At 38.4% G+C, this 13,809-nt stretch overlaps 1 protein-coding gene across 4 annotated transcripts; it reads right to left on the bottom strand.

Annotated features, from left to right (window-relative positions):
• Positions 1-4,154: 4,154 nt before the first annotated feature.
• il13ra2 (interleukin 13 receptor, alpha 2) lies at positions 4,155-13,357 on the bottom strand. Of its 4 annotated transcripts, none has more exons than XM_034551060.1 (10): positions 13,254-13,357; positions 12,894-12,992; positions 12,510-12,658; positions 9,866-10,022; positions 9,648-9,768; positions 9,157-9,341; positions 8,873-9,027; positions 8,280-8,421; positions 6,332-6,440; positions 4,155-5,733 (listed from the first exon to the last, which is right to left on the bottom strand). In XM_034551060.1, exons 2-10 carry the CDS (start codon positions 12,973-12,975, stop codon positions 5,640-5,642), a joined length of 1,194 nt encoding a protein of 397 aa, XP_034406951.1. In that variant the 5' UTR covers positions 12,976-12,992; positions 13,254-13,357; the 3' UTR covers positions 4,155-5,639. The 4 variants fall into 4 exon arrangements, 2 of the variants coding, with proteins under 2 accessions (XP_034406951.1, XP_034406950.1); XM_034551059.1 differs by having other exon boundaries at positions 4,160-5,733; positions 8,280-8,427; XR_004611086.1 differs by lacking the exon at positions 4,155-5,733 and adding an exon at positions 7,907-7,991 and having other exon boundaries at positions 6,361-6,440; positions 8,280-8,427.
• Positions 13,358-13,809: the final 452 nt, after the last annotated feature.

The following is a 13,809-nucleotide window of genomic DNA, read 5'->3' as shown; positions in this document are numbered from 1 at the left end:
AAGAACCAAAAGCACAATAGTGATCTATGTGTAATGTATGATAACATTGTGAATTGTCTAAATAATGTTAGTAAATCATTTTGCAAAAAAAGGGCTAAACAACATAATCTTAGACCAGGATGGAATGAATATGTATCTGAACTCCATATAGAGGCTAAAGAAGCTTTTAATAACTGGGTTTTATCAGGAAAAGCAAGGCATGGTCCAGAGTGTGAATATAAGAAACAAGCAAATGCTAGATTTAAATATGCTGTGCGCTTAATTAAAAGAAATGAACAAGCCATGAGGGCAAACTCCATGGCCAAAAAGTTTCAACAGAACAATGTCTATGAATTCTGGAGAGAAGTTAAGGTTGCCAATAACATTAAGATGCCACTGCCATCCAATATTGATGGGGCTATTGGTTCAGACAGTATTGCAGATCTGTGGAGTAAACATTATAGGGATATTTTCAACAGTGTTAAGAGTGACACATTTAATATTGGTGATGTTCCCAATGAAGCTGGTGTGTGTATTAGACCTGATGAAGTGTTGTATGCCATTGAAAAATTGGCATTGAACAAAGCATGTGGCCTTGACCAAATAACAGCAGAACATCTGAGGCATGCTAGCAACAGAATGTCAGTGTTACTCGCTCTGTGTTTCTCTGGATTGTTAATGCACGGCGTACATCCTGACTCGATGCTCACTGTTCTGTTAGTGCCAGTAATCAAAAATAAAACCGGCAAAATATTCAGCATTGAAAATTATCGACCAATTGCTCTGGCCAGTATAATTTCTAAAGTATTAGAACGAATCCTCTTAGATAGGCTTCAAGATTACATCACTACCACTGATAATCAATTTGGTTTTAAAAGTAAACATAGCACAGACTTATGTATATATGCACTGAAAGAAGTTGTTAGTAAGTACAGGAGACATAACACCACAATATTTATGTGTTTCCTAGATGCATCTAAAGCTTTTGATCGAATTAATCATTCCAAATTGTTTATCAAATTGCAAGAGTGAGGGGTCCCTCCATATTTGATTAGAATTTTGCACTTTTGGTATTCACGTCAAACCATGCGAGCTAGATGGGGTAAGAGTGTATCTGCACCCTTCCTAGTGACCAATGGGGTCCGACAAGGTGGAATACTGTCACCTGCTCTTTTTAATCTATATATGGATGACCTTTCTAAAGAGTTAAAAGAGTGTAAGACAGGATGTATGGTGGGGGAAAGTCTTATTAACCATCTGATCTACGCTGACGACTTAGTGGTCCTGTCCCCTTACAGCGCTGGTTTACAACAATTGCTCAGAGTCTGCTCAAGATATGATGTGCACTATGATATCAAGTTCAACGATAAAAAGAGTGTTATCATGATAGCTAAAACCAAGGAGGATCAGAAGCTACATTTTCCTTCCTTTGTTTTGGGAGACCAGGAGCTAAATGTGGTGCAGAAAGTCAGATATTTGGGTCACATCATCAGGAACGACCTCAGTGATGATGACGATGTGCGGCAGTGTTGCAAACTTTATGCCCAAGCCAACATGCTGGCACGTAAATTTCATATGTGTACAGAAGATGTTAAAACGGCTCTCTTCAGAGCCTACTGTACTCCTCTATACAGCCCACCTGTGGTGCAGTTATAGTAAAGCGAAAATGAAAAAGATTCAGGTGGCATTTAATGATGCTTTCAGAATCTTGCTCAAGCTTCCCAGATGGACGAGTGCAAGTCAGATGTTTGTGACTCGTAATGTTCCCACTTTCCATGCTGTGTTGAGGAATTTTATATACAAATTTAAATGTCGATTAAATGACTCAGAAAATGTAATTATAAAAGTCTTAACTGAGCCAACACAAAGTGATACAAGGTATTTTTCCCGTTTCTGGAAACATTGGAACAAGTGTTTCTATGTTTTTAAACCACAAGTGACTTTTTAACTGCAGTAATTGTATCTATGTCCCTGTATTGTATTGTATTGTATTGTATTGTATTTTATATATTGTTGTTATATTTGTGTTTATTGCTTTATGGACTCATGAGTCTGGAATAAAAGAAATATATAATGTGAAGCATATTAAACAAAAAATGTTAATCCCCCAAAACATGTGTGAGGTGTTTACCTTGACTCTTTTCTGTATGCTCTATAAGAAATGGTCAAAAGTGAAAATATATACTGTAAGTATTATATAAATCATGTCCCAAATCTGTTGTTTGCCCACAAGCTCTACGCTTGCATTCAAACATGGCATCACGTCACCTTTAACTTTGTCTGGTGCTTTCAAATCTGTATCAGGACCAAATTAGAGTGGCCTGAAACACCAACTCAAAATGATGAACATCAAATGTATACAGTAACGTTTTAACTTATTATTATATACTTATTGTTAATGTACACATTTTTCAAGCAGAATGATGTTTAGAACAATTGTGCACCTGTGCAGCAACATGCACTCATCTCTGAATACTTTGGATTTGACCACAGTTGTTCCTTCTGCTGCAGAACATTAGCACAATTCTTACTGTTGAGCAGAGAAAACAAAACAAGCTTGGCAAAGCTAGTCAAATCCTTCACTCCAGTTGTTTGGACAAGGCGATTGCAAATGACAAAGCGGTGAAGTGTGTTGGTCGTGAACATGATGTGTTCTTTGGAGAGAAGCCCGGCCCCTGGGTGCAGTAACCAGCCGGGCCCTGCACTGTTTCACTCTGCAGGGACAGATTCCAGTTACTGAGCCCGGGGGACAGAGACAGAGATGCCTGAGGAGGGAAATATGTCTCATAGTGATACTTTTTTGTTTGTTTGTAGAGATGTACTACAAATGCAAGATATCCAATCATAAATGCAAACCTGAAGTTGTCAGCTTCTCCTGTGATGCTCTGCAGTGGACGTCCTCTGCAGACTAGTGAAGCAGATCAATGGAATGAAAAGTCACACCTGGGCTATACATTACCCTCCGACCAATCCTCTATCAAGCTCGGCTCCGCCAAAATTACATATTAACCTGGAGAAAGTTGCTAATTTCTCCTCCACTATCACGCTTCTGCAGCCCTGCAGCCCCCTCGGTCCAGTTAAACCCACATGCTGCCACTGTATACTCAATATTGTGTGAATACAACAGTCAAATCCCTTCATTAATTATCTTCTGTGTGGCCATGCAGGCAGGGGGCAGCAGTCAGAGGTGTCACTCAAATATGGAACAACTCATTTTTGGTTTTTAAAAGGATTATTTATAAAACTATTTTTGAGTGTTACAAGTGTGAATGAAATATGTATATATACATTTTTTTGTGTTGGCATATATATATATATATATATATATATATATATATATATATATATATACATACATATATATAATTAATTATCTGATTTAATTGATATAACATATAAGCATTTATGCTTCTGCCTATACCTTTTCAGTCATTTCTTTTTTATATATATTAGATTGTATGTAATGATTGACTGAATAAAACAAATACTCACAAATAATTCACCCATGACATAAAAATGAGGACTGTGTGTGTGTGTGTGTGTGCGTGCATTTTTTTATTTATGTTTCTCTCATTTCTTTTCTACTGATTAATCATAGAATAACACAACTACACATAGACACACACATGCACACGCACACACACACGCACACACACACATGCACACGGACAGTCAGGGGCAATGGAGGCGAACTGGTGTGGGAAGCTGTCAGCTGCATAACTGACCTTGTGGATGTCAATGAATGTCGGATCAAACACTAAAAAACAGACGTCAGCCTGGAGCCAGATGGTTACTTTCCCGACGTGAAAGAAAATATAACGCAGTGAAAGAAAATATTTAATGTCCACTTGCACTGCTGATGATTAGATACATGAGCGGAATAGAGTTGTCTGTTTAGAGCAAGGAACATACAACAGAAACATCAATGCCCTCTGAATCAGAGCGTCCTTATTTGCAAATGTTCAATCCAACTTTGGTCGTCCTAAGGCAAATACCCAAACATAAAGGTAATGAGAGCGCTAGTGGTATCATAACCACTTCATCACATTCACATGTGCTCGAATATCCATATAAAATGTTAAATGAAAAACATTGGCATGGACAGCTGCACACAGGTAATTAAAACATAATGTACACAAGATCATTTAATTTGTAGATCACAAGAGAATCTGCTGAAAATATAAATGACACTTATTTCATCTAAGAACGTGTTGGGTGCAATAGATTGTCTGAACACTAGAGGGCAACGGCAGCAAAAATAAAGTCTTCCTACATATACACTCTAAAAGCAGGTTATCTTGATCATTTTATATCATCATAAAAGATAATTTGTGTCATGCACTCTAAATAAATAAGAATCAATTCTGATTCTTCCCTTACTCTGCTATTTCTGTCTACTTGCAAGTATGTCACAGTTGACAAATGCTATTTGCATATGAAAAACATTTGAAGTGCATGATATTTCAACATCTGTTGTTACACCTGGAAATCATAGACAACTGTGAAGTTTAGATGAGAGCCGCTGCCTACCACAGGGATTTCAAGACACTTTAAATTTAATTTCATACAAATGAAACTGTATGACATTGAGATTGTTGTTCCATAGCTGGTATTGAAATTGTACAAATATTTAGATTCTGTGAAAACGCAACTAGACCACGACAGAAACATTGTGCGCATATTGCAGCAGAGTGTTATCACTGTTCCTGTTCATACAAATATATCACGACACGTATACATCAAAGAAAACATATAGATTATAAAGTATTTCCAGCTGTTTCAGTCGTGACAGACAAGGTTATGCAGATGTCATCTTATATTTTTACAGAACCATTTTCTTCTAAATTACCTCTAAATGTTTTTCTTCTGTCAACAGACGATAAAAACTGTTTAACTTCAGTGATTTAAGTTTTCAAGGAAACTTTTTATTGAAGTGAAGATTTCAGCCGGTTGAGCTGCTATCATCCACTAAATATCCACAGTTCACAAAACTACAACTCATAGTGTCTTCAACAGTATGCTTAATTTAAAATAGGCAATACAATCAATTAGAAAAAACACTCCTGATATCCAGTGGCTTGGTCGGCCTTTTGTTAATACAAAAAACCACAAGAAGTAAACCATACGTCCAAAAACACATCAAACATATCATCCTGGTATATTGGAATTAGACATCATAAAATAATTCTGTATAATTCTGAACTATTTGGCAAGAGTTGAGGCACAAAGTAAACCCTTTATCAAAACAACTACTTAATTTCTCCCGAACGCAACAAATCTTCGTACTAAATCAATTTGCAAGTGTTTTGGCAGAAAGTAAACAGCCAACAATGAATAAACAACAATTATAAATATACAATTCCAGTAAGCATGATATTTCCTATGAATTCAAGCGTTTGGCAAATGAAAGGCTAGCACAGTACATTATGTTGGATTGATAGAATACTATTTGTAACATGGAGCCTATATGAAGTGACCTGCTGTAACCTTCAGCCCTCAGGGGTTACAATCTCAGGCGTTGACCGTGTGGCATCTCTCAAAGCTTCATTGTGTGATTTTAAATAAGAAACCCTGACAAATGAGAGAGGTTTAATTCTACAAAAAAAACATTGGACAGAGGTGGTATTTGAGAGCGATGAAGGTGCATGTTTTCTTGTCTTTTAGGCCTCCCTCGCTGAGCCTACTGCATTCCTGGTAAAGAGGTTGGTGAGCAGAGAGTCCGGCTTCTTCACTCGTCTGGAGATCCTCCTAAAACTGAAACACAGTTTGCAGTGAGTTTATCTTCTCATTTCATATTGTGTCTAAAAGCTCCTGGCAGAAGGGTCTGAAAGGAAGGGTTTGATTAAACCCCAAACATGATATTTTCCTAAATCTAACCAAGTATGTTTGTTCACTAAGGAGATGTATGGCAAAAAGCCCAGAAGGAGAACTTCTCCCTGGTGCTCTTTGGGTGGGTTCTTTTCTCTTCTACCTCTTTGAGTTTTGTTGGCAGTTGGCAACAATTTGGTGCATTACCGCCACCAACTGGTATCAAGCGTGGATGGCTGATATTAACATTGATCAACAAAAATAATGTTACTTTTATTTGGGAAAAAACAAAAACAAAAAAAAACATTGTTGTATTCTTCCCCCCCCCCCCCCCCCCCCACCACCACCCCGAACTCTGTAATACCATGGTCCATTCATCTCTTCCTACTATTGCTTCTGCCACCTGTCCTTCAATCTTTGTCGACTAATGCTCTCGATTTCTGTTCTTATAAAGCTAACCTCCTTATCTACCATTTCAAATATATTAAGGACTAACATGATATTTTTAGAGTGCTATACTGTATATATATATATATTTACTTACACTAGCCCCACACACAGAGACAGCACCAGTATAGCGGTGATGGCAACAGCGATATATACATAGATAGGTACCATGTCCCATCCTGGTTCAGGTGCCACTTCTTTATTCTCTAAAACAAAGCAAAAACACACAAGATCAGGTTTATTTACATATCATTTCATCAATAAAAGTATCTATCAATGAACCTTACAATGAATGACAAGTCAACTAAAATCTTCATGAACAATAATATTATCAACGCAATGTCCAAAAGAAGTAGAAGATCCCTATTTGGACATTTTATAAATCCACAAGTAAGTTGGACCCATTTGTATTGTGTTGGCTTTATAAGAACATTTTGTATTAGACATTTTATTTTACATTCCAATTGAGATTTTGACCGGCAAACAAATTAAATTTTTTTCTTTTGGGAGTTAAGAACTCATCAAAAGCAGATTAACCTGAAGACAGTTCTGATTTGCAGTACAAAGTAATAATACATTGTAAATAGTAAATAATAGTATACAAGTTGGTATCGTCAGCATAGAGATAATAAATAAACATTATTTATGTTCAGAAAACAACAGGGGGCCTAATACTGGTCCTTGTGGGACACCAGTATAAACCACCTAGAGTGCAATGAAGAAGACTCACGCCAACAGAGTTAGATCAAACATTTTATTCTGCTAAAACATTGTGACGCTTCAAAGCAGAAAGACAATGAATTTCATTTATCAAGCTGAAGCTACAGATACTTTAGGTCCATTTTCTCTGCTGTGGTGCGAGTAGGAATTTAAACTGGTAATACAGCCCCAGAAATCAACACACACTCAGATTAGATACACTATCAGAAATAGTTAGCTCATAATTGTCAGCCAGCACCTTCAAAAATACATTTATACACCTCAAGTGACTAAAATTGTCATTTTCACAAAAAAGTAATTAATAAAAATGACAATTAATATGTCCACTTCAGTCCTTGTTGCATCCAACACCCCCTCTTTACCTTGAAGGTGTTGATGCATCATACACAGACAGTAGTAGTAGTGCAACAAAGTCATATTTTTCTTCTGTGTCATCCAAAGATACATCCTTGTATTGAAGTAATTCAACATAAACTCAAATAATAATTAAAAAAACTAGATTTACACAAATTGGAAATTAATAGAATTGTGTACGTAAAAATACATTTGTGGTGCTTTTGCATTAATTATGTTTAAACCTCTCAACATTATCATAACATAACATTTTGTTGAGGATGCTACCAATCCTCTCTGAAGCCTATATATATAGAAGAAGAAGATATTGGCAGCATCAGTGGCTGTAAAGAAAAATGACATAAATTGTCATTACATGTATGGCTCTCACAGTTTCTAAAATCTTAACAAACATTTATTAAAGCTATGTTTCTCTTAGATTATCCAGCAAACAAAATCCGAATGATAAGAGCAAAATAAACAGAAATTAAGACCAGAAGGCATGAACATATTAATAATCTATTTGAACTATAAATATGCCACATTGTACCAATATAAAATGCAATTCATGTTTTGCAATATCCTATGATATTTCTAAATAACAAATAATTAGACTTACTGTTTTATGATGTAATCAGGGTCTTCAAGGAAGGAAAATGTGTGTTGCTCATGAGTACTCGTTGTTTTTTTTTAAATTTCTATAACTGGAAACACTTTGAATTAATCATATGAAAAGTCTGATTACATATAGATCTCCCAGGAATTTAAGGTATCATAAAAGCTTCTGGTTTTTTTAATGTCATTTCTATGACTACGACACATTGCTGCATAAATCTCAAGGGAACATCCAGACAAAGACTGACTGGGAAAGTTTGACAATAAGTTTGTTTGTCACAATCAGATGAACTGATTTTATGCTAGAAATTATATTTTCAGGTTTTCTTTGTAATAATGAAAACTAAATGTTAAATGGTAAATTGAAGGATAATTACCTGGGTGACATATCGGACGGCTCCACTCACTCCAAAAGCTCCTTTCTGCACAATATTTGTTCACCTTGGACCGAACCCTGAAGCAGTTTCTCTGACTGTCGTGTTCGAAGGGCAGAGTGAGGCTCATCTGCTTGGTTGAAATCTGCTTCTGTCAATCACAAAAATGAGTAAAGAAATGATTAGAATAAAATACACATTTGAGTTAGAGAGCCAACACACATAGCCCAATGCCTAAACTGACTTTAAGATGTGTTAAATCAACATTTCTTTCTTCATTTAGCTCAACATTTATTCCTGTATGGCGTTCATGTATTTGTTCTGGCTGTTACACCTGCCTGCTTCTGGACTCGGATACTTAAAATTGATCTTTTAAGTATACCAGTCTGCCTGCCTTGTCGACACTTCAAAAAAACATGCTCTTGCCGTTTAGGGATCATTTGATTATTTGACTCTTCCCTCTATGCTTTCATGCCTCTCACTGCAGTCTAATTCCTGTTTTCTGCATAACCTATATCCCTCTTGCAGCTGAACAATCGACAGATGTGGAAAGCTATACACTGAAACACTGAAGCAGAACTGCTCATATTACGTACCGTAGCAATTTTCCCATTGGGTCCCTCTTGTTTGTGTTCCACCTCCCATTCAAGACAATGACCAGGACTGTTCCAAACGGGAGCTTCCCAGTGCAGTTTCAGTTGCTTGCCTGGACCTGTTTCCAGATGCAGCTCCTCTGTAGTTTCAAGCTTCACTGCAACATTAAATCAATTACTTGACTTATTTGACAGGAGGACTGAGATCACAGTGGAGCAAACACAAGGGTCATAATAATCACTATACTTTACATGGAGTTTCCATGTAAAGGAAAGCCTTCACGTACTTTTGTTTTGGATTTGCAAGGAGAAGAATGTAGTTTTCAGGGGGCCTTCAGGAGAGGAGCCATTTATACAGAAGTTTATATCAGAGAACTCCGGGAGGGAGTTTCCTGTGAAGTTGCAGCCGCTCCTGGTTCCGTCCGAAATAAGATATTTCGGGCATTCATCTGCCTGCTTCAGCCCTTTGTGCCTTGGGAAGAGACAGATCACATAACACATTGCTTCAATGGGCGCTATCTATTCATTTAGACTGTTTTGTTGAGGTTTTTTTGGAGGTTTTGCCAATATGATTACCATCATTTTAATTATTCAAAGAACAATGGCCTTGATCATAATTGAGACGATCTTAGCATGAAGGTATATGTAAACAAATGAAGTAATCACTGACGTTGTTTAGGTTCATGCTCAGGGGATCTCTAAAGTCTTGACCAAATAGGTGATGCGACTGACCTCCTATGAAATGGCTAAACATGTCTTTGATGGGCCCATAACATACCAGAAATACAGATTTTGTCGGGAGTTGGCAGGCATCTTTGGGTTTCCTCCCCAGTTGCACTCCAGGTATTGCCTGTTATGGTACACGCAGACAAAATCCTGGACTGCAGTTCCTGCAACACCTAGAGGTAGAAAGGTCATTAAAACCAATCAGTGACAATTCATACAAATATCTCGTTCTGATGTATATGCCACCATTTAGACCCCCCAAGCCCTGACCTGTGCTGGAAGGTTTCTGGACCAGTTCAGTGTAGCGCGTGCTCTTGACCATAGTGCCGCCGATGCAGGGTCCAGTCAGCAAGGTGTACACTCTCACTCTCACCTCTTTCATTAGATCAAACTGGGCAAGGTGCTCCGGTTGCACAGTCCTGATAGCCTGCCAATCCAGAAACACTATCCTGTTATTCAATTTACTGTTTATTTATATTGACTGCATTCAAAGATTCAGCAGCGATGCCTTTGGACAGACATTTTGCTTCCCAATCTTGAATATCCACGAGAGATATTATTCTGGGAAATCTGACGCCGTGCATTCAAAGCTGGTTAGTTTTGACATGTGATCCCTGAGGGGTTCACTTGAGAAGATAATGTCCTGAAGAATTCAAGTGTAGTGAGAAACTGTCAATGTCATAAATGCAACAGAAAAAAATCATATACATTTGAATTAAGTCAAGATTTTATAGCTGCTGTTTGAAATTGGTCTGTATGAAGCTGTGAAAGAGCTCCATTTCTGCATAATAATTCCACTGGTCATATTCCTTGTATCCATGGGCACACATATGATTGTTGTCGTAGTAATTCCATTTCAGTCATATCTGTCATAATCATTATATCTCAGACACCAGCATCCACTGGAAACATTTCTGTTTGTTTATGCTCAATCAACGCCCTGCAGGCAGAGATACAACCAAAAGAGTTCATTTATATTTGTTCAAGTACATCATGGTGCAATGACAGAAGGTTTGCTGAGATTTATGACAAAAAACAAAATGCCAGTGCCAAAACACTCCATTGCAGCGATTGTTAACAACGTTCGCCCAGTTGCACTTACACCCATCATCATGAAGTGCTTCAAGAGGCTGGTCCTGGTTCATCTCAAAACCTGCCTACCACCCCCCCTTCAATTCGCCTACTGCCAGAATAGGTGTACAGAAGACGCCACAGCTCTTCACTTCGCCCTCTCCCACCTTGACAATAAAAACACTTACGTGAGAATGCTGCTCATCAATTTCAGTTCAGCATTCAACACCATCCCAGCCCTGGCGTTCCACAGGGCTGTGTGCTGAGTCCTCTCCTCTTCTCCCGGTTCACCCACGACTGCATGCCTGTACATGGTTCCAACACCATCATCAAGTTTGCAGACGACACAACGGTGGTGGGCCTCATCCATAACAACGATGAGTCGGCCTACAGGGTGGAGGTCCGGCAACTGGCGCTGTGGTACGCCAACAACAACTTTGCCCTCAACACTGGAAAGACCAAGGAGATTATTGTGGACTTCAGAAAGACCAAAGGCTGCACACACGGCCCCATCCACATCAACGGAATGGAGGTTGCAAGCGTGTCTCCAGCTTTAGGTTTCTGTGTGTCCACATCTCCAAGGACCTCTCTTGGACCCTCAATACCTCAATCCTGGTCAAGAAGGCACACCAGCGTCTCTTCTTCCTGAGGAGACTGAAGAAGATCCACATGTCTCCTCAGATCCTGGTGAAACTTCACCTCAAGCGCTGCCTGTGGAGGGCACGCAGCATCGTCAGGGACCCCACACACCCCGGCCACACACCCCGGCCCTCCTTCCCTCTGGGAGGCGCTACAGGAACCTCCGTTCAGGACCAGCAGACTCAGGAACAGTTCCTCTCAGCGGTCAACACCCTCAACTCTGCACCACGTTGACAGCCCCTACCCCCCCCCCCACGCCCCCTCCATCATTGCCAACCTCTCCCCACACCCTCCCTCAATCACACTTGCACCTTAATGTCTACATATAGACACTTGCACCTTTAACTTTAATGTTTACATATTTACTGTTTATATATATTTATACATATCCACTGTAACTATATCTGCATTGCACTTTTTTAAATATTCTGCTTTCTTTGCACTGCTCTGTTCAGATGCTAAACTACATTTCGTTGTCTCAGTACCTGTACTCTGTGCAATGACAATAAAGTTGAATCTGAATCTGAAACCAAAAGGGGACTTCTGCCAATCATTCAAAACTATTTAAACAGTGTTGAAAGTCTTTTTTTAGGGATGACCTTTGCTGCAATATTCTCAGAGGATCAACAAAGCTGCAACTGAAGCCATGTGAACCTGTTCTCACATTGAAACACATTTAGGAATGACAATTATAGCGCCATATATACGACATCAGGATATGGCTATCATTAAATCCAGCTGTCGCAGATTTCCACTCATGTAATGGACAGTATGTATGCGGATATTTAAATGATTCCCAACAGACCAAAGAATACACCTGTTACAGTTTCTACAGAACTTAATCAGGGACTTCAGTTAAGCTCCATAATAAAAGGATGCAGCAGATCGTCTATGAAGCGGTGGATTTCGGAAGTTTAAGGATACATCATTTGATTTTTTTTTCTTCACATCCTTGTTATATAATTACATATTCAATTAGGGTTGTTTCCAACAGCTTCCACAACAAACACGCCATTTAATTGAACTGTTAAATCTGGATCTTCATGTCTGGATCTCACACCATGTGGGTATAAAATGAATTGCATCCCTTTAATTGCATCGTTAACATAGCAGATAATGTCATGCTATATTGATCATTTCTGGCAGGAGATTAGACGAGTTAAGAAACTGTGTGTAAGATTTGAATGAAATGGTGAGCACTTACAGTCCAGCTGTTCTTGTATGTGTTGAAATACTCCAGCTGATATAGCTTGGAGCACTCTGTCATATTCATGAAGCTGGCTGGGGGGCTCCATCTAATCTGGAGATGTCCAAGATGACCAAGGTCTGATATCACAAGGTCCTCAGGAGGATCTCATGCAAGGGAAAACATATACAGATTTATAAATGTGTCACTGGGTTTTTCTAATGAACATATTGTTAATGTTTAAACATTAACCCTCTTCCACAGAATCGCATCCTGACAATAACTCCGTGTCTCTGCAGAACTATTCATTTAATTGTGTTTGGTGTTTTAAATGACACACAAGTTAGGAGTGGCATATGCGTCTGATAAATTCATAAATGACGTATTGAAATGCGCACACACCAGTTTGTCCATCGCAACTCGTGCTCTCCGGCCACGTTATTAATAAGAGCAGCATCAGTGTCATCCAGGATTTACTCGCCATTCCGATGTCAACGAAGACTGTGAAAAACAAAGAGAGATTAAAGAAGTTGTATAAATGTATATATATATATATATATATATATATATATATATATATATATATATATATATATATATATATATATATATATATAACACGTATATAGGCTAATTGGTAGGTTATGTAAAAGCATGGAGGGGGAAAGAAGAAATTGAATATCAATATTTTTAGAATGACTTATATAACATCACATGAAATATTAGAACACATAAATCCGTCAGCCTTAATAGTGTACTTACGTGAATGCGAGGCGGGTTCAGGGAGAGCTGTACAGTCCTGTTTGACTGCGTGCAGCTCAGGAGTGTGTTAGTCCTCCGGCAGTGTCTCACTCTATTCAAGGCACTCTTGAGTAATCCATATATTGTATCGGTGTGAATACAAATATAATGTGCTGAGGAGGAGGGAGCTTAAAAAGGTGGAGACCGGGAGAGTCCGCTGCTCTTTAAGAAAAAACTCTTTTTGTTCTCATTTCATGTTGGCTCTTGTGTGGATAAAAACACATTTCCACCGAAATCCTCCGACAACAATGCCTCGTCGACATATTTACGTACACACGCATACGCGCGAGGGCACACACACCATATTTATTGAATTAAACCTTTATTTAACCAGGTGAATCCCATTGAGATTTAAAAAAATCTCTTTTTCGAGGGTGACCTGGCCAAGACAGGCAGCAATATAACAAACACATACAAACAAAAAACACAGAACAAGACAAGTTAAAACTAAAAGTTATCAAATCATGAGATTGAGGCGATTAGAAACCTGAACATTTTTATTAAAATCAAATTACCC

The sequence above is a fragment of the Cyclopterus lumpus genome, chromosome 14 (assembly GCF_009769545.1).
Source record: "Cyclopterus lumpus isolate fCycLum1 chromosome 14, fCycLum1.pri, whole genome shotgun sequence".
Classification (NCBI taxonomy): domain Eukaryota; kingdom Metazoa; phylum Chordata; class Actinopteri; order Perciformes; family Cyclopteridae; genus Cyclopterus; species Cyclopterus lumpus.
Note: the sequence above shows the minus strand (reverse complement) of the source record. Positions and strands in the feature narration are given on the sequence as shown.